The sequence below is a fragment of the Durio zibethinus genome, chromosome 13 (assembly GCF_047325235.1).
Source record: "Durio zibethinus cultivar Kanyao isolate XHJ-2024 chromosome 13, ASM4732523v1, whole genome shotgun sequence".
Lineage (NCBI taxonomy): Eukaryota > Viridiplantae > Streptophyta > Magnoliopsida > Malvales > Malvaceae > Durio > Durio zibethinus.
Genome location: NC_143174.1, coordinates 24,834,280 through 24,856,089, shown reverse-complemented (window position 1 = coordinate 24,856,089; position 21,810 = coordinate 24,834,280). Strand labels below are relative to the sequence as shown.

The window sequence follows — 21,810 nt, the reverse complement described above, 5'->3', positions numbered from 1 at the left end:
TTTCAAATGGAAGTGCAGCAATTCTGTAAGTAAGGAGTTCTATTTCAATTTTCGATGACTGCGTCAAGAAGGGTAGGACCGTTAGGTGTGGTGCAATACCACAAGCGTACAAAAACAACCAAGGAAATTAAGGTCATGGTGTCACAATTGGGAAGGTGTCCCAATTTCAAAACCAATGGGGCTAAATGAAAACGCCATCATCACGGGCAGCAATCCTATTTTTAAGATGTTAAAAGCATTTTTTGAGTTAAACCTGGAGGAAAAATGGGCAGAAAAGTACAAAAGAAACAAAAGAAAAACGTGATGTACTTTGCTCATTGCATTCAGACTGAAAATAGCTAAATAGTATAAGGTACCATAAAGAAAGTTACCAACACAACCTAAATCTGGCGTCCAATACAGACTCGTTCTGCATTATCATGCATCATAGACATCTAGTAAAGAATTAAGCAAAACTGGGCGAAATTATTGTTATTACATTTTTAATAAAGTTTCCTAACAAAGTAAAGCTCAAATTAACGAGTAACAGATGATTGACTAATGTAGGGGTCGAATTCTTTTCTCCCGAGCCTCTTCAATAACCAATTGCCTCTTCAATGTGCTAATTTTTGTATTTGGAGAAACTTCTTCAATCCAGCTTTACAGAAGAGAATAAATAATGCACAAACCAGAAAGAAGAAAGGAATCCAACAGTGCCTGTTGCAAACATGATTGCGAGAACCATGAAGAGAGAATACCCCAAGTACAGAGTAGCAGAGACAGGTCCACTCAAACTCTTAAGATCAAATATGAGATAGTTTATGGAGTACAAGAAGATGTATATAGCAACTGAACCAGAAGCAAAGAAGGATTTCCACCACCATTTCCAGTCCTCCACACAGAGATGCATGTAAGTTAACACCAACGATACTTCAGCACAAACCACAACAAGCAGGATAAGAACAATGAACAGAAAGCCAAAGACATAGTAAACTCTCCCCATCCAGATGCTAGACATGATGAAGAAAAGCTCAATGAAAAGGGTACCAAAAGGTAGAGTTCCAGCACCAAGAACTAACAGCCATGATGGGTACTTTTGAGCAGGAATTTCCCGAGGGATCTGGTTGGTTCGAACAGGGTATTCAATGTGAGGTGCCTTAGCCCCAAAGTATCCACCAACTAGGGTGAGTGGAACCGAGATACAGAACCAAAGTAGAAGTAGAATAACAAAGAGAGAAAATGGAATAGCTCCTGTGCTATGACTTCCCCACAACAGGAAATTTAAAGTGGTCAGAATCAAAAAGGCAATACCAGGGAAAAAACAAGCAGCCTTCCAAGCAACAGAAACCCATCCCTTGTGATCGCCACAGCCAATTGTTCTCCAAAGACGAACGGCAACATAGCCAGCTGCAATACCCAGAATCATGTAGAAAAAAAGCATACCTGTAATAAGAGTTCCACGGGATGCTGGAGACATAAATCCAAGAGCGGCAAACAATATTGTCACAACAGCCATCCCCAGGATCTGAACTCCATCCCCAACCATAATACATAAAAGAGCAGGATTGGATGGGGCACGGAAAACATCTCCAACAACTAGCTTCCAGCCAGATAACTCCTCTTTCATCTGTGCTTGGGCCTCCTTGTCAAGCTCCTCATACCGGGTCAGATCCCTCCTAACAGTCCTTAAGAAGATCACAAGGACTATACCAGCAAGGAAAGTGATCACCATAAGAGAATTCAAGATCGAGAACCAATGGACTTTGGATCCCTCCATCTTCAAATAAGCATCCCAACGAGATGGCCACTTGATATCACTCTCCTCAAAGGCAACCTCATAGGTGAAGACAACCGGCTCGCCTTCCTTGATAGGCATAGACACAGTAGTTGACTCGCATTTAATTGAAGATGGGTACTTCCCATACATTTTCAAGTTCTTAACCAAGTTACCATTATGCATGACACTGCAAGGAACCACCTCAAACCCAACAACCATATACCCAGGCACATTCGATCCCCCTTTGCCAACAGTGGGTATAACCTCAGTTGCATCCCCACTCCCCATCACACGTGCCACATTCGTTTCCTCATACTTATGAACCAGCACCTTAAATTTCAAATGATTAAATACATAATACACATCCTGAAACTTAACCCCAACTGGGTACCCGGTCCACCTCAACATAAAACCTTCTTTCATGGTATACCTTATAGCGGGCAAATTATCAAGAATCAAGTTAACCTGATACATCTCATCAATCCTCTTTGTCAACAACTTAAAATCATCAGCCGATAACTTATCAGATTGACACAAGAAGATCTCGGTCTCATTAGTGTACATCTTAAACCTATACGGTGAGTTCTCAATCCGATCTCCCATGAGAAGCTCACCAAGATTCTCAGCACTATCCTTAACACCCTCTGCAGGCTTACAAAAGGGTAAACTGTAATAGCTAAAGGGCATTTCAGTGTCAATGGAAGTTAGGGAATTCACTTTGACAGATAAAGGGTCCCCAACCACATATTTGTGAGGGTAACTACCAGGCAGATAAAACCCATATCCAGATTGAAACATCAAGCAAATTGTCAATACCCAAATCCCAAAATTACCCATTAAGTCCAAATTATGTCAGATTTGGGAAAACCCAGATCCAGAAATGAGTTAAAAAAAAAAAGATTTAGGTGAATTTCGACGTGGGTTTCGAGTAAACAAAGCAGAGCATATAATATTGAAGAAATACGTAAAGGAAGAATGGATGCGACTGACCTTTGGAAGCAGAATTATAATTGCCTGAGAGAAAAAGGCGAAGAGTCTCTATGAAGAAAATCGAAATCCAAACATAGAAATTTATTTTTAAGGAAACTGATATTTCGAGAGAAAAAAAAAAATAGCAAAAGTAAGGGCACGATAACGGGCCTTATATTTTTGGCCTTGTGCGCTTCTGCTGACGAGTCATCCGACACCGTATTGAGGGTGAGAGGATTTTTCGCCCTTTTTGTATCTTTCTTGTCTATTTGACTATAATGCCCCTAACCGAGCCCATTATTTTCATTTAATGGTAAATTTTACTTTCTATTATTAAACATTTTTAATTTGAACCCCTTTCAATAATTTTTCTATTCAAAGGATTTTTTATTTTTTTCTTTTTTTTTTATCAAACAGAATGTTAATAGATTTTTTTAAGCATTATTTTGTAATTTTCTTTTCTTTGAAAAGTACCTTACTCTAAAATAACCATAAATAGTATAATAAAAATTAATTCAAGTTGATTAATTATGATAATTCATCCATGTAAAAACATTTAATACATTTTTAATTTCTAGTTTTAAAATAAAATGAAAGTAGTAAAAATTAAAAGCAACTAAATCATTTCCTTGGTCCAATTGAATTTTTAAATCAATTATTAGGCTTAATCAATTTTTAAATTAATTTCTAAATAAAAACTTTTATGTGTAAAATTTATATTTGATGCATTGTTAATATATAGATTTTATATATTATCAATAAATTAGATGATGTCATTTCATTAATAAATAAATATTAATCTTTAAAACATGTTAATTTATATTTTTTAAAAAACTTAGATATATAAATTTATATATATTTCATTTGCTTGAAAATGAAAGGCATTTGTGAGAATCCTAATTATGATGCAAATAATGGGTAATATAGACAATTTCATCAACAATAGTTAATTGAGTTGATAAAATTTGAATGCTTTTTTATGCTAAAAATATGAATTTTTTGTCTTAGATCATTATTTTTTTACACAAAACCAAGGTTTTTTTTTTTTTTTTTTTTTTTTTTTTTAACTTCTCTTGGAGACCTTTACCAATGTCTCTCTAGTCTCAACAAGTAGGTTTACATCTAAATCTACCCACTTTGTGAACAAAGTAAATGGGTCTACATTGAAAATGACAATGAAACTAGGAAAAAAAAAACAAACAATTTGATTGTTTTAGCTAATTAAAAACAACTTGATGTGTTTCTAAAACAATCATATGGCTTGGGAGTTGGAAACAAGACTCCATTTTTTGGAGTCAAGTGAGCTGTTAATGCACATGAACTTGTCTCATTATACACCTCTTCTTAGCTAGAAATAATATTCTGATAGAATGTTTAAAGAATGAAAGGTATACCATACAGGCCATGATGCAGATATCTTACCAAAAGCAAAAAATAAAGACTCAGGGGAGGAAGTTCAGAACCGTTTTTCACATCTTTCTGACTGACTTGTGTCACATGGGCAAGCATTCAAAACCAAGAGTTTTTCACAACTCCCACAAGTCAAAACCACGCCAAAAAAATATGCCTTGATGAGCTCCAAACGCACACAGCAGCTCGTTTAATGCTTTTGCAATCTTTTATGCGAACATCCTGGATCAAAATTCCATGTCGCCATCTTAGTAAGGTTACCCGATCATGGATTTTGGGCCAGAAAAACAAGAAGCTTTATTACTTACAATAAACGTACAATGAAAGTGAAATGAATGCTATGATTTGCTAAATAGGAACTAGCCTTTTGTATATTCATTTTGAGGCCCATCTAATGATAAGCACCCAATCCTCCGATTATGGGAGCCTAGCAGAGACTAACGGATTGACAATCCTTGTGAATTGTTGCCCAAGCCCATACCTTCAATGAAACCCATCTTAACCATCGTCCTATTGGATCCAAAACCTATGGTATATATGCTTTTCAAAAGCTCCAAAAGATATATGCCGACCCCTGGATGAGTCACTGCTTGTGTTGGAGAAATTCACACCACACCCAACCCAAGCAATTTAGGCCGCTGTATGAGTTCAATGGGCTATGCCTGTGCCATACCCATTTTACACCAAGAAATATTTACATTAATAATTCCTGCCAATAAGTAATGCCCCCCACTCCGAGCTAGCATTAATCTTAAACTTTCTTGGTTTGCCCCCTAAATTGACAGTTCCTATCAATTTCATAGGACTAACCGATCAGTAACAAGAGCCACTGACCACTATGAACAAAAAAAAAAAAAAAAGAGGTAAAGACCACAGTCAATAGCATAATCCGTAGAGAATCATACCAAACACTAGTCTTACAAAATTTTAGTCAATAAAGTAAAGCCTGCAATGCAATGCATTTTGAGACAACCCAAGATGTTTCTTGTCGGTAATTTCCCCAGTTTCTCCAATTTTCTCTCCTATTTCTTTAGCTTCTGATCTTTCCACACAAAACAGATAAATAAGGCCAAAAAAATTAACATGTATGTATGCTGATAAGTCTATGGATCGACACCAACAAGACACGGCTCCCACAACGCTGATGGCCCACGCCATTGCCGCATATACAGCTCCCCAACAAATTAGCTATTTGTTTTTTCCCTCTATTTAACTATCATAACTACTTTCTATAAATGCCACCATTAATTGTTTTATTGTTTATATCCATTGAAAGGTTAGGCACAGGGTTTCTGGTCGCTGCAATTAAGGAACATGGCCACAGGAGCTGCTGATGGACTTTTCCGGTCGCTTTACGAAGGGTGCATCTCCGGCTACGACATCGGCATCGATAACCGGCCGTACCATCAGAACTGCCGCTGTGCCCTGCACGACAAGTCACGAGGGAATTGTCCCCATGCATCCCCTAAAAGCGAGAACGTGTCTTATCCTATAAGGAGAGCCTGGAGTGAGGGATGCTTGACCATGGCAGCAGCCTCTTGTCATTCTTCTCCGTCTTCTTTACCAGCTTTGGCTGGGTTTCGTGGGGCTGGGAAGCGGCAATTGGGATCATGTAAAGAAGAGGAGGAAGATAATAAGCTGGCAGCTGCTAAGGTGTTAAAATGAAAGGGAATGAATAAATTTTGGCCTTTTTTTTTTTTTATGTTGGCAGTTGGATCAAGTTTTTGATCTGGTTTAAGAATAAGTACAGTGATGGGGTGATGATTAAAAAAACCATTGGAAGGTTTCAAAAGGTTTTTGATTGATGCCATTTTTTTTTTTAAATTAATTTGCCTTTGTAAATCCATAAAGAATGGCCTAAATCAAAAATTGCTGCTCTGTACTTGGGGTTGTGGGGTAAAGTTTGTTCATACATAAAATCCTTTCATCTGTGTATATTAGAGCATACCCAACAAGCAACAACTTTTTTTTTTCTTATTTACTTCTTGGATTTGAATGATTGATCATGGTTTTGCTTTAATTCATCATGGAAAGTAGTTAGTTATCTAGAATATGAGAATAAATCATGAATTTGCTTCGGGGAAGAAATCATTCTCTTTTTTATGTCAAAAAGAAATTAATGATTCTGAATTTCAATTTTAAACCTAATTTTATCGAAGTAATTCATTATCTCAAAAATTTTAAGTTCTTAATAAAGGGGTAAACTATATATGTTTAAGTTTTAAACATGTTTTTTTTCTTTAGCTGATATTTGATTATTGATAAGTACCACCCTTGTTTCCAAGTGGGCATTTGTAAAACACGTTTTTTGCTTTTGAGTTAAGCAAGTTGATGACGAAATTGCTTAAAGCAAGTTGTTTTCAAGTTCGCTTTTGTAAAACACGTTTTGAGTTTGCTTACTAAAATGGTACGTCTCTAACTTATATATATATATATATATATATATTTGAGATTAATAAAAATTGCTATGTGATTATTAAAATTAAAATTTTCATAATAAATCACACAATAATTCATCTTTTCTACTGTTTTTTAAGGTATCTTTCAGCAACTTCTCTAACCTTAAACTCTTCCTCTCTCTCTCTTTTTATGTTTTAACTGTTAATTTTGAATTATATTTTTCTAGATTAATGTGATGTGAAGAACTGAAGATCAGATCAAGATTAGTATGACAAAACAATTGAAAAAAAAAAGTAGCATTGGAAATGTAGTTTATCTGTCTTTTATGAGTTTAGGGCATATCCAACGTTATAATATTCTTGCTGTTGCGGGTCATATATGGTCTGCTGCTTTGCTCGATGCATCCTATGGCTACTTAACTATGTGTTTATTTTAAAAAAAACAAAAGAATGGAAAGTTGGTTTATTTATAGTTTATCAATTATTAATATTAAAAAATGCTCTCTTTTCCAGAAATGTCAAAAGAAAAACCAAAATGGAGGTGAAGCTGGCCGGGAGTGGGCAAATGGGTGAGTGAGTGGCTCAATGCACCATTAGACAAAAAGTTAGATGACCTAATTGAATTTGCTTTTTTTTATTTTTTATTACATGAAAACATGGACAGTCACGGGTCGAGATTTAAGCTCCGATCCATACTATTTCAGAATTCGGATATCTATTTATCCGGTATTTTAGATAAGTTTGACTGTCATGATTCACACCCTTATGAGTTATTGTTCATTTTGGTGCCTCATAAGACAGAAGTAGTGTGAACCTTTATATCTCATAGTGACTTTCCTTTTATATCCGATGTGAGATTAATAACTCTTCTTTATATCCGTGATATTCTCTCTTATCCAACCTCGTGACATCTTCGTCACGAAAGCTGATCACTTTGCTTACCTCCTTTGAGGCGTTTGGAGTGGATCAAACGATTTAAGGTTGACTTTGATATCACTTTATCACTCTCTGACGTGGAGGAGCACCACTCGATCTGCTGATCGGCCCACCTTGCCTACCCCGCTGGGCGCTTGGCATGGAATCGAGTCATGGTGGTAATAAAGGGTACCTATCTGAGCACTCCCACCCTGCCTACCCCACAGGGTGCTTGACGTGGAAGCCCCTAGGCGGAGAGCCATGCTTCGCCACAGTTCACACATGAGAGTTCCTAGGGATTGGTTATTCCTTTATTCTGATACCACTTGTCACGGGTTTAGACTTAAGCTCTGATTTACGCGGTTCTAAAATTCGGACATCCACTCATCTGACGTCATAAATCAGCTTAATTGTCATGGTTCACATCCTTGTGAGGTATTGTCCGCTTTAACCCCCTTGACCTCACGGTTTTTTCTTACAAAAAATGCTTCACAAGACAGAAGCGGTGTGAACTTTTATATACTTTAGTGATTTCTTTTTATATCTGATGTAAGATTCAAAACTCCTCCTTAAATTCGTGACAGACAGCATGTGCTCCAAATATACCTCTCTTTACTACAATGAAATCAAATTTTATTTTCTAATTTATATAAAAATATTACTATTTTAAAAGTTCTTACGAAATTTTCCTGGCTGATATTGAGAAGTACTAAAAATGGGAGCAACTCAGCAACCTTTTTGAAGAAGATATCAATGTCATAGTGAAAAGAAGTAAAAGAAGTTGGAAGTTGGGAGCTTTGGAGTTGGGAACCTAACTATACGTGTTCTGAACATGAATGCAAGGATGGGTTGGATTTGTAGCCGACCATAAACAAAAAAGTTGACAAAAAGTCTTGCATTCAACTGTACCCAGCATGTGATTTATCATTTTACATCCAAGAACCCAGCTGTCAATGGGACTCCATTCCAGAGTATTGATTCTTCTTCAACTACAGCTCATTGGCTCCTTCCATGAAGCTAAACAAAGGAAAAAAAAAAAAAGAATAAAGGTTCAGAATTCCATGGCTACCCAACTCACAATTTTTTGTTCGGAAAGGAGGATTCCATGGCTGCCCATTTATATTTGCATGAATATGAGAAACTGAATGCAGCATTTAGCAGCAAATGAACAATAGAAACTGCTAGAGTTCACCTCAGCCAGGTTGGAAAGAAAGTTAAAAAAAAAAAACAGAACAAAAACCAAAATTGGCTGAACATTAGGCCTCCTCGAAGTACACATACGATGTATAGACTTTAAAATTGGATACTTTGTTGCATACATAGAAATAGTCGACTGTCTCACAATTAAAAAAGACCGTTACTTAGTCATTTTCAGTTCGTAACTAGTTGGTCAAAAAGGACATCTGAACGCAACGGTAAAATCTATGAGAAACTTACCCCAACTTCATGTAATAAAAAGTTCCAAAAACAAGTCAATTCATTTCCCTATTTCCAAAGAGACCCTCTTCTTCGGTCAGCATTAAAGACCGAACAACTGAAACCAGCCCCTTCATTAAAGACTTTTTTATTCTCGTTAAATATACACGCTCGAGGAACAAAGAGACAGGAGATTTAGAAGAGGGACGAGAGAGAAGAGAATGGCCATTGGGGCAGCTGCTGAGATGATGCTTCGGTGTGGAAGCCTAGTGATGCAAGACATTGAGATCGAGCGGAGGCCATATCATCGTAATTGCACCTGTGCCTTACACAAGTTAAAGGGTGTTTGCTCTTCTGCTTGTTCTCGTACAAGGAAAATATCCTTTTCCAAGAAAAAGACCTGGAATGATTGTTCCTTATCCATGGCAACTTCCCAATTCTCTTCTCAATCTTCTCTTCTTGGTGGCTCTTCCGTTAGAAGCATGGAATCAAAGACATCAAGGGGGTTTTGCTACATAGATGGCGAAAATATGTCAGAGGTTTCATATTACAGCAGCTATGTGCAGAAAGCAGGTTAGGAAATAGAGAATTGAAATTTTTTCCATTTTTAGCCCCCTTCCAATTCTTTTCCATTTAGGATCCAATATCACTTCTCAAGATATTGAAATTATCTAGAGGAATTCGATCCAGGTTCTTTCAGGTTCATCTATATAACTCATATTGAATTCATTGTAATTATTTTCGTTCAAAGGGGTTGTAGCCACCATTTTATTTTACAGAACACTGACCATTTTAATTTCCACATTTCTTCCAAAATTCTTTCATATCCTAAACTGATTATAGCAAATCTAAGGCATCACTTGGATTGAAGAGTATAGATGTGCATTCATTTTTATTTTTTGGTGAATTTATGGACTCAAAAGAAGAAAACATGTATGGGAGAGCAGGTGTTAAATCTGTCTATTTCCCTACTTCTTTAATACCCATCGTTCAGATAAAGAAAAAAAAAAAAGGCCCTCAGTTTACAGAAGGTTTTCCTGACGTGCCCTATGTGGTGATGGGATCCAATCTGGTTTCAGAAATAATATTTCCGATGTCTTTGAAAATCCGTGTATTTCCTAGTTTGGCAAGGCTGGGGTCAATAATTCGTTGATCAATTTGCAATATTGAGAACCTGTGACAGTACAAAAGGTTGCAGGCAATTAGAAGCCGAAATGCATCGATGCTGATAGTAAATGGTAATTGTCAACAGTTATGACTAACAAGTGCCAAAACCCATAGGCCACAGCGCAAGTCACTTAAGCCTCTAGCTACCTTTTCATTTTCTCTGTTTCTAAACTTTTTTTTTTCTTTTCCTGCTGTCTGTTAGAAATTAAAGCAATCAGGACCTTGTGCTTCAGATTGAGTTTTTTTAGTGTAATGTCAATTCTCTTTGGTCTAATCGTAAGAGTTAAGAATTCAAATCTTCTTAATAAAGTCCAATTTTACCAATGTGCTTATGATGCAAGTCCACACCATTGGCAGATTCCTAAATCCTGAAGCACTTGATAGTTTTTGAAGTGAGAGTAATGTAGAACTGCGAGCAGGAAGTTGTTTTTGTTCATTTGGGTGTTAAGTGAGAAAACAAGGTAAGTGATACAAATCCTTATTAAAGAATAGTTTATTACTAGTATTTCCAAATCTGTAACATGATTCGCTTAAAGTTCTTGTTGTTGCATGCTGATTTTACAAGGATACGTATACAAATAAATAAATACTAAAATACTTCATTACAACTGTTTCGTCGCCATAAGAGGACAATGCATCAATTAATCTTAAAAAAATCATGTGATACAACTGAGTTAAAACAAGTAATTAGGAACATGAGATTTAAACCGATTGGGTTATGTAATTATTTCAAAAAAATGATATTTAATAATTTTAAATTTTAAATTTTAATACCTATAATAATTTTTTTATCTCTAAATTACAATATGCTCTATATAAAAAAATAATTAGAACCCACAGGGGAAAAAGGATGGATGCTTGTTCTTGTTATAGTTTTCTACAGCAAGGAATCAGCAACTTCAAAATTTACCCTGTTTCCATGTAAGTGCAATTGCTTCACATGCATCATAGGTACTAGACAAAGGAAATTGGAAATTTCATCGGATAGTGCTCGCCTCGAGTACCATGAGAACTTCATTTCTCAATTAAAATAAAATTAATTAACCTAAGAATAATAAAACATATGGTTAATGAACAATAATTAAGCTATTCATGTCAATGAAGTTTTGGCTTAATGGTAAAGAAAATATTTTAAAACCATGAAGTTTTAACTTAATATAATGTTTTAATTAATTATACAATTAATTATATGAATGTTGTAGACACTCATTTTTTGGTAAGCTTCAAAATAAATAATAAATAATAGATAAATAGAAGCAGAGTTTTAATCATAGTAAAATGCTAGGATTAGGACTTTAAATTTTGAAACTGGGATGATTTTTTTTTTGAAAAAAAGGATAAACGGATTAAACAGATAGGGATTTTGATTTTCAAAATCCCCGTTCAGCTTATACCCAACCTTATATAAACCCAACAATCACAGAACAAATACACAAAAAAAAAAGAGAGAGAGAAAATGGGAGTAATTAGAACTAATTTTTTAGTAGGAGGTTCTTAGAGGAATTGGTGGTTTTAATTGGTTTTTTGGAGATTTTTCTAAATTTTTTTGAAAATTTCCTGAATCACTTGAATTTTTCAATGAAAATTCAAGTTTTTCGATGACTTTTCGGTAAAAATCTAATTTTCGACGATAAAACCCAAAAATTGATGATTTTTTCGATGATTTCAATGAGAAACGGTGATCGAAGATCACCTAGAGCAAGAAGAGAAGGAAAAAGAGAGAAAAAAGGCGTAGCATTTGAAGAAAAGGAAAAATCTGTGGCTTTTATAGTGCCTAGAAACTGTTGGGGAACACCACAGCTCTGATACCATTTATTGGGCTAAAAGTCTCTAATCCAATCACATCAGCGGAAGCGAAATCAAACAATAAATCAAACACACAAGAGACAACAATTTAACGTGGTTCGGTCCAACTGACCTACATCCACGGATGAGAAACAAGATCCACTAGTTGTAGAGAATTACAAACATACATCTAATCATCAACCTCACTCAACAATCAATACTCATAAGACACTCTCAATCTCCTCTAATCTTATAGAGTATTCTCAACCCAAACAAACACAAACCCAAACCCTTGTGCACTCTTTCAATATAACCAAACACATACCCATATGCTCTCATACACCATACCTATGTGGACCCTCTCAATCTCCTCTAGTCCACTCACAAACAAACATACACACCCGTAAGATGTAGAGCCCCAATACTGCTATGGGGTGTCTATCCCACAAAACCCTACAACTCTCTTACATCTTTTTCTCATACCTAACCCTTTAGAGACTTCACATATTTATAACCATACAAACTTGCCCATTAAGAATCCCACTCCTCTTAGAATTCTTCTCTTGTAAGTCAAACTTGCCTATTAAGAATCCCTTTCCTTTTAGAATTCTTCTCTTGCAAGTCAAACTTGCCTATTAAGAATCCCTTTCCTTTTAGAATTCTTCTCTGTCCATCAAGCAATATCTGACAAATCTCTAACAAATCTCTAACAAATCTCAAACAAATCTCTTATGGGATTTGAGTCAATATTCCCAACAGAAACGATATTGTTTCGAGTTAAAAGCAAGGTAGGATCTGCACGTTTTCTTTTGGTCTGACCCAACCTACAGCGCCTTGACCCGTTTAACTTGTTTTATTGAGCCGTTGTTAAGCCATCAAACTGAGCCACATTTAAGCCATTTAAGCCATGTTTGTCTCTGGAGCTGTACTTTTGTCATACCTAATCGAGTCGCAACCAAGGTTTTTATTTTTTAAAAATCTTATTTATTTGTTATTATTTATCTACTAATATGATTTTTTTTGCTTGTTTATCTATGGATTAAATTGAAATCATTTATTCATTTAATTAAATATTTTTTAATTTTCATCGATCCCTTTAAAATAAAATTTTCAAAAAAAATGCTTTTGAGGAAAATTTGAAAGTACCAATTTTTTTTTGAAATAAAAACTTAAAAAAATATATTTTTGAAGAAATGTTGAAAGTGTCAATTTTAAAAACTTCAAAAAAAATATTTTTGAGGAAAAGTTGAAAGTATCAATTTTCAGAAAAAAACATTTTTGAGGAAGAATTGAAAGTATCAATTTTTCTTGACAATAAAAATAAAAAAATATTTTTGAGAAAAAATTAAAAATATCATTTTTTCTTGAAAATAAAAAATAAAAAAAAATATTTTTAAGGAAAATTTGAAAGTATCAATTTTTCTTAAAAGTAAAAATTTTCAAAAAAACATTTTTAAGAAAAAGTTAAAAATATCAATTTTTTCTCAAAAATAAAAATAAAAAAATATTTTTGAGAAAAAGTTGAAAGTATCAAGGAAAAGTTAAAAGTATCAATTTTTCTTGAAAATGAAAAATTTCAAGAAAAATATTTTTGAGAAAAAATTGAAAGTATCAATTTTCTTGAAAATCAAATTAAAAAAAAACATTTTTGAGAAAAAGTTAGAAGTACTAATTTTTCTTGAAAATAAAATTCTCAAGAAAAATATTTTTAAAGATAAGTTGAAAGTATCAATTTTTTTTTAATAAAAGCATGAGTTTTTTCTTATAAAACAATAAAAAAAGATCTATATTAAAAGTCAAATCATTATTTTTTTTCTTTTTCTTTCTTTGAAAAATTTTTAATGTTAAATAATCTGATGATAGAGTTTCTGAAAGAAAAATAGTAATTTTTTTTTATACTCTTGAGGTGAAATTTTTTTTAATTTTTTACTAAAAGTATTAGAGTCAATTAAGAATCATTTCTAATAATTAATTATTTAGTAAAATTTTTAAGGCCTAATAGATAACATGAAATTGAGCTAGTATCATCTTTCGATAAGCGTTGTGAGGTGCTATAACTTTTCTTACATGTAACCGTATATTTGGACTTAATTTTAATTTCGCAGATATTGAATCTACCTATTAAAGATACCTAAGTCAAACTTAAAATTTTTCTTTAAAAAATAGACAAATTCAGTGAGGTGACCAATTATACCTAAACAAAAAAAATTTATGATGATTCTTCAAATTACTGTCTAGTGATAGGTCTACAGATATAGATGTTATGATAAATGTAATATTTGATAATTGTAACTTCAAAAAAAAAAAAAAAAAAGCCATTCATGCTCCTCGTGGTCATCAGCGATGTTATGTAGGCTGATTATTTCATCTCCTAACTTTGATTTGTTGCTTGAATTTCATATATAAATAATTGCTTTTTGTCTAGGCTGTGGCTACCTTAGAAAATGGTCCCATTCCTGACTTTTGAGCACCAACAACAAAATTAAGCGGCTAATGAAATTGAACAAGGTTTCAAATACTTGGACACCATGCGACCATGTGACCGTTGAGTTGAACATTTCCACCCTGGCCTCCAAGCTAAAAGAATACCATCAAATTCAGTTCCATTTGGACTACGAATAATAAGACCACTAAGGCTAAAAGAGGTCAATTCTAATTAGTTTTTAACGAGTTTCTGAATAAGATAAAACGACAAAAGTCTTTTGAAAATGAAAACGCCCACTTAGTTGATATTAATGTCATAGTGAAAAGAAGTAAAAGAAGTTGGAAGTTGGGAGTTTTGGAGTTTGGAACCTAATTATACGTGTTTTGAACATGAATGCAAAGATGGGTTGGCTTTCTAGCCGACCATAAACAAAAAAAGTTGACTAAAAGTCTTGCATTCAGCTGAACCCAGCATGTGCCTTGTCATGTTACATCCAAGATCCCAGCTGTCAATGGGACTCCATTCCCAACCGGAAGCCAGATTCTACTTCAACTACAGCTCATTGGCTCCTTCCATGAAGCTAAAAAAGGGAAAAAGAATAAAGGTTCAGAATTCCATGGCTACCCAATTCACAATTTTTTGTTGGGAAAGAAGGATTTGGTCCTTGAAAGAGGAAAGGAGGATTCCATGGCTACCCATAGAGAAATGAATGCAGCATATAGCAACAAATGAGCAACAGAAACTGCTAGAGTTCACCTCAGTCAGGTTGGAAAAAGTTTTGAAAAAAACAGAACAAAAACCAAAATTGGTTGAACATTAGGCCTTCTCGAAGTACGCATATGATATATAGACTTTAAAATTGGATACTTTGCTGCATACATAAAAATAGTCGACTGTCTCACATAGTTTTTTTCAGTTTATAACCAGCGCTTGGTCAAAAAGGACATCTTAACGCCAACGGTTAAGTCTATGAGAAATTTACCCCAACTTCATGATCTTAACGCCAACGGTTAAGTCTATGAGAAATTTACCCCAACTTCATGCAATAAAAAGTTCCAAAAACAAGTCATTCATTATTTCCCTATTTCCAAAGAGACCCTCTTTTTCGGTCGGCATTAAAGACTGAACAACTGAAACCAGCCCCTTCATTAAAGACTTTTTCATTCTCTTTAAATATAAACACTTGAGTAACAGAGAGACAGGAGATTTAGAAGCGGGAAGAGAGAGAAGAGAATGGCCACTGGAGCAGCAGCTGAGATGATGCTTCGGTCTGTACTAGAAGGAAGCCTAGTGATGCAAGACATTGAGATCGAGCGGAGGCCATATCATCGTAACTGCACCTGTGCCTTACACAAGTTAAAAGGTGTTTGCTCTTCTGCTTGTTCTCGTACAAGGAATATATCCTTTTCCAAGAAAAAGACCTGGAATGATTGTTCCTTATCCATGGCAACTTCCCAATTCTCTTCTCAATCTTCTCTTCTTGGTGGCTCTTCCGTTAGAAGCAATGAATCAAAGACATCAAGGGGGTTTTGCTACATAGATGGCGAAAATATGTCAGAGGTTTCATATTACAGCAGCTATGTGCAGAAAGCAGGTTAGGAAATAGAGAATTGAAATTTTTTCCATTTTTAGCCCCCTTCCAATTCTTTTCCATTTAGGATCCAATATCACTTCTGAAGATATTGAAATTATCTAGAGGAATTCGATCCAGGTTCTTTCAGGTTCATCTATGTAACTCATATTGAATTCATTGTAATTATTTTCGTTCAAAGGGGTTGTAGCCACCATTTTATTTTAAAGAACAGTGACCATTTTAATTTCCACATTTCTGCCAATATTCTTTCATATCCTAAACTGGTTATAGCAAATCTAAGGCACATTGAAGAGTATAGATGTGCATTAATTTTTATTTTTTGGTGAATTTATGGACTCAAAAGAAGAAAAAATATATGGGAAAACAGGTGTTAAATCTGTCTATTTCCCTACTTCTTTAATACCCTTCGTTCAGATAAAGAAAAAAAAAGGCCCTTACTTTTCAGAAGGTTTTCCTGATGTATATTTAAAAAGAATTAGAAGCCACATGGGGGAAAAGGATGGATGCATGTTCTTGTTATACTTTTCCACAGCAATGGAATCAGCAACTTCAAATTTTACCCTCTTTCCATGCAGGTGCCATTGCTTCACTTACATCATGGGTACTAGACAAAGGAAATTGGAAATTTCATCGGATATTGCTTGCCTCAAGTACCATAAGATCTTCATTTCTCAATTAAAATAAAATTAATTAACCTAAGCATAATAGAACATATGGTTATTGAATAATAATTAAGGCATTCACGTCAGTAAGGATTTGGTTTAACAGTAAAGAAGAGGTCTTAAGACTTTGAAATCCTAGATTCAAATCTCATTATATGTAAGTTTAACTGTTTAGTTATATTTTAATTTGTTAATAAATTATTCATTGATTGTAACTTGATTATAATAATCACAACAACAATAACAAGTTACGTATCCCATAATTTTAGAATCGATTGTATGAAAGATCAAAAGAAAATTATATTAAATTCTAATTTTAAATTTTATTGTGACACATTTATATCCACAACAAATTTTTCATTTACTTGATTATAATGTAATAATTGATTATTCAACTAATACTAATTATATGAATATAATACTAGATGATTATAATTTAAAACATGAATAATTAAGCCATTCATGCTACTCGTGGTCATCAGCAATTTTATGTAATGATCAGGCTGATTATTTCATCACCTCACTTTGATATGTTGCTTGAAATTTCATATATGAATAATTGATTTTTGTCTAGGCTCTGGCTACCGTAGAAAATGGCACCATTCCTGACTTTTGATCACCAACAACAAAATTAAGCAGCTAATGAAATTGAGCAAAGTTCCAAATACTTGGACACTATGTGACAATGTGACCGTTGAGTTGAACATTTCCACCTGGCCTCCAAGCTAAAAGAATAGCATCAAATTCAGTTCCATTTGGACTATGAATAATAAGACAGTTAAGTCTTCCGCTTTTTGACTTAGTGACAAAAAGCTTTAAGGAAGACATTAGAGCTTGGGTTCAAACTAAGCCACTCTCTCTCTCTTTTCATATAATAGAGCGTTGCTCTCCTTTGAAATCAGAAAAATAAGACCGTTAAGGCCTCAAAGAGGTCAATTCTAATTAGTTTTTAACGAGTTGAGTTTTTGAATAAGATAAAACGACAAAAGCCTTTTGAAAATGAAAACCCCGACTAAGCTAAAAAGGGGTTTGTTCTTCTGCTTGTTCTCGTCCAAGGAATATTTCATTCCCTAAGAAACAGCCCTGGACTGATTGTTCCTTGTCCATATCAGCTTCCTAATTCTCTTCTCAATCTTCACTTCCTGATGGCTCTTCGATCAGAAGCCACGATGACATGTCAGGACCTCGATACAGTTAAGTATACAAAGACAGGTTAGGAAATGGATAACTTTTTCTTTTTCAATCTGTTTTCAGATTTATACTCTCAAACACTAGGGAAAAAGATAAGTAAAGAATTCTTCTAGCAAACTATATCCCTGTAAATTCTGTAGAGTTCAATGTGATGATTTTTTTCTCCTTTCTAATTATTTGCTTTCAGAATTTTGTAACTTCACTTGCACATCATATATAATACCAATTCAAGCTTCTTTCCCTTATTTTCCAGCTAATAATTTTGGGAACCGTTTATTTTACCTCTAGAAAAGCAAATGACAAAGGGGACAAGCAATAATTGGATTGGTATTCCCTCATTCATAGGCATCGAAACCCAGGTTGAGTTTCAGGTTTCAGCACTCATGAAATCCAAGACTAGGAAAAAAGCGTGAATTAATGGTTCTTCTAGCTGACTACATCCCTGTTGATTCTGCATTGTTCAATGTAAAGCTATATATTTTTCAACTTTCTCTTGTTTCTTTCAATAGCCTTAACACTATATCAAGCTGACAAATCATTAGATTGCCTTTTTCTTCCTCGATTTTATGTTCCATAACTGCTATGAAAGGTGGCATTAGTCGTTCAGTGTTGAAATTGAAACAGTACTCCAATATTCAGCAGCCGTCATATGCATTCGACCTCAAGAAATTGCTTAAATTTTAAGCATTGTCAGTCCAACAAAAATTTTAGCCAGGTGGGGTAATTTTTTTTCAAGTTAAAGGACAGAGAAATTAAAATGTTCCACTTTTTTTCCCCAAAATCCCTTTTATTTCACGTTATTTAGTTATTTTCAATCATGGATTAAGAAACTTGATGTACAAAAGGAAAATACTATAGAGTGAAGAATGGAAAAAAAATTGAAATTCAGACGAAAATATACATAATCACCCTATATCTGGTCGATTTAATTTGGTTATTAAGCTGTTGCATTAAATTATGTTACTTGCACTTGGCCCTGGGTGAATAGAGTTTGGCAAAGAGCAATAAAAAATTAATAATTTTTATTGCTCCATAGAGATTTTTAAAATAATGTTGTAAAGTAATTTTAAAATAAATGCAAAAAAATGGAGATAGTGGTCATTTTCTTGAGGAAAATAAGATATGATACAACTTTCATGTAGCTTTAAAAAAAAAAAAAAAAAACCATAATTTGTGAATAAAAAAAATTGTGGATGTTGAAATTAACTTTACAAGCAAGTTCATTACTCTCTTCACATATTCTTATAATCTTACTTATACCAACTAAAAGTGTATAAGCATTACTGATCCAACAACTTTTCAAGCTTAAATTAAGCTTAAATACCCTCTCTCTTTGTACCAACATTTGGGACTTAATCTTCCCTTGACAAAAACGTTGAACTTTCAAGAACAAAGTCCTCTTGAACTCAACGTGGAGATCTCTGTATTATTCCTTGCGTTATATATGCACTTCAAAAACATGCTAGACTAGCAACACATTCTCAGATCTGAGACAAGGGCAGGAAGAGAGAGGAGAGGATGGCCACTGGAGCAGCTAAGATGATGCTCTGATGTGTCCTTGAAGGAAGCCTAGCAATGTATGTTTTAGAGATCGAGCGGAGGCCATACCATCGCAATTGCGGTTGTGCGCTGCATAACTTGAAAGGTGTTTGTTCCTCTGCTTGTTTCTGTACAAGGAATCTATCATTCTCCAAAACACAGGCTTTGAGTGATTTCTCCTTGTCTATTGCAACTCCCAAGTTCTCTTCTCCCTCCTGTTCTATCTATTGGTGACTCCTCCGAAGCAAAGAAGACGTCAATGGGCCTTTGTCAGCAGGTACATATAAATGTAGATAATGGAGATATAAAAGAGGTTTGATACAGCCAAGTAGAAGGAAACAGGTTAGGAAAACAGAGTTTCTTTTTTCAAATAATTTCCATATTTTTCTACCACTCCTCATGATAATGAAATTATGTAGAGGAATGAGCACAGAAATTAGTTCTTGTAGCTAGCTAGTTGCTACATCCTTGTAAATTTCTGCCAAATACAAAGTCGTAAAGGCAGTTTTCCTACTTGTTTCCTCTTATGCAATTCAGTAAATCAGAAAACAAAATTCATACTAATACTTATATGCCTCCTTTTCCTGATTTTATAGTTTGCAATTAGTGATTGAATCGTTAGAGGAAAAAGAGCAGCCAGAGGGGATGAAAGGCCTAGGTAAAAATGACCATAAACAGATATATATATATATATATATTTTATATTTGAAATTGTTAAGAATTAAATTTTAGTCGCTAATGTTAAGAATTCAACACTTTATTAACAAAGCACGACTTTTGACATAAGCAGACTTTTCATCGTATTGAGCTTTAATGCAGAAATTGAATAAAGCCCGACCATACATTTACATTTTTTTCCCTTTTATCCACTATTACTATTTTGAGGGAGGAAATTATGTAACAGAATCTATGATCTTCCTTGAAGCATCATTAACGATGCATGACAGTGAAATCAAAACTTTACAAGCATTGTTATTAACAAGAGATGTAAATAAGAATTCTATGTTATTTTACTTTACAAGGAAAATTAAGTAAAATGGCAATTCCTATGAGCCTTAGCACACGAATATTATACATGAATCCTAAATTATTCAGCTACGAAACAGAGGCAGGAACGTGGAAAACATCACATTTTAATTTGTTTTTTCCAAGTGAAGACTGGACAGAGGGAGGAGCTTCTTCAAAATGGCCAATCCCTTAATATCATCGATCATATTGATATAGAGATATATATGAGTTTAATGTTCTTGGCATGTTTCCATGAAACGTGACGATGTAGCACTCACATTACACACAGAAAAAGGCATGAAAAAACTGCCATAAAATTTGCAACATTCTCTTGTTTCTTTTCTAATTGACAAACGATGCACAAGACAGAAAACAAGATATCCCAAGGGTGATAAGTATCTTTGCCAACCTATGAATGCGAGAAAGAAATATGTATGAAGTAACTGTTTCATAAAATCTTACTTATCAACACTAGAAAAATAATTAACTTCTAAAGATAGTTTCATCTTTTTTTTTTTTCATTTCTATTTCCATGCAAGAGCAGTCGAAATCAAGATTAGGGAAAATTTGTACCACACATATCGTGATTGAAACACAATTTACAGATTATAAGGAAAATTAACCAATGAAATATCAGAACAGAAATCCATCCGAAGGCATAAATATAGCATCTTTTTGCTAGCCTGGATCAAACTTAATTATGTCACCTTCTCTGCCTTGAAATACATTAATTTATGTATTCATTAATCTTTTGCCTCCCCCCTCATTTGCATGTACAAACTCTTTTGCGTAATTTGTCCAATCTTGCAGAGAAAAAATTTGTTAACAACATCTATGCATGTAATTAAGAAAGAAAGAACATTGAATCACTTTGGGGTAGTCTTGTGGGGCAGTTCTTGGCGATTCTGTTTCTGGATGCTGGATGCTATTGTCTTTTTGTCGGTGATTCGGCTTGTAATTTGCTTTTCTTTGCTTGAGATATTTCAACATTCAATTTTTTCTCCCCCCCACCCCTTTTTTTTTATCTTCGGTTTTGAATTCTTTTATTATATTTTAAAAGATATGTATCATTCTACTAATTTTAATAATAAAATTTAAAAACTCCATTATCAAATAAAATATAATAATTTTTCTTTCTATACATAAAAGAAAACACAGATATAAATATTACTTAATATAATAACTATTGAATTATGTATATACTGACCTAAAATATTTTTTATAGTATGAATGAAATTGAAATGATTGAAGTCAATCATCATTGATATCTTGAGGGGACTAGGCAAGAAAATGTTGAATATATATCTACCACTAAAAGTGAGACATGCATATCATCCCTCACTATTTTAATGGAGAAAATCTTTGGTATATCAAAAATAGGTGGTGGCCTCTTAGTCAGATCCTTGGACTTATATGGCGAAGGATTCATGGAATTATTTTCATTATTGATGGATCAATGTTTGGAGCAAACAAAAGCTGTTTTAATTATGTTTGAGTAAGAAGGGGCAACCCGGGTCCATTTTCCAATTTTTTATATAGCATCGACTTTTTTAATATTTTTTTGAATGATTCAT

General features: G+C 34.0%; 3 protein-coding genes and 1 pseudogene across 4 annotated transcripts; 3 read left to right on the top strand and 1 right to left on the bottom strand.

Annotated features, from left to right (window-relative positions):
• Positions 1-290: 290 nt before the first annotated feature.
• On the bottom strand, positions 291-2,879 carry LOC111303341 (transmembrane 9 superfamily member 11 pseudogene; annotated as a pseudogene). Its single transcript, XR_016326783.1, has one exon. The product of XR_016326783.1 is annotated as a transmembrane 9 superfamily member 11 pseudogene (transcript).
• A 2,365-nt stretch (positions 2,880-5,244) lies between these two features.
• Positions 5,245-6,112, top strand: LOC111303339 (uncharacterized). Its single transcript, XM_022899520.2, has one exon. It carries the CDS (start codon positions 5,450-5,452, stop codon positions 5,798-5,800), a length of 351 nt encoding a protein of 116 aa, XP_022755255.1. The 5' UTR covers positions 5,245-5,449; the 3' UTR covers positions 5,801-6,112.
• A 2,070-nt stretch (positions 6,113-8,182) lies between these two features.
• On the top strand, positions 8,183-10,610 carry LOC149515467 (uncharacterized). Its single transcript, XM_089742252.1, has one exon. It carries the CDS (start codon positions 9,087-9,089, stop codon positions 9,441-9,443), a length of 357 nt encoding a protein of 118 aa, XP_089598378.1. The 5' UTR covers positions 8,183-9,086; the 3' UTR covers positions 9,444-10,610.
• A 3,990-nt stretch (positions 10,611-14,600) lies between these two features.
• On the top strand, positions 14,601-16,044 carry LOC149515466 (uncharacterized). The gene has a single exon (XM_089742496.1). The coding sequence runs from the start codon at positions 15,476-15,478 to the stop codon at positions 15,839-15,841; it is 366 nt and encodes a 121-aa protein (XP_089598622.1). The 5' UTR covers positions 14,601-15,475; the 3' UTR covers positions 15,842-16,044.
• The last annotated feature ends 5,766 nt before the right edge of the window (positions 16,045-21,810 follow it).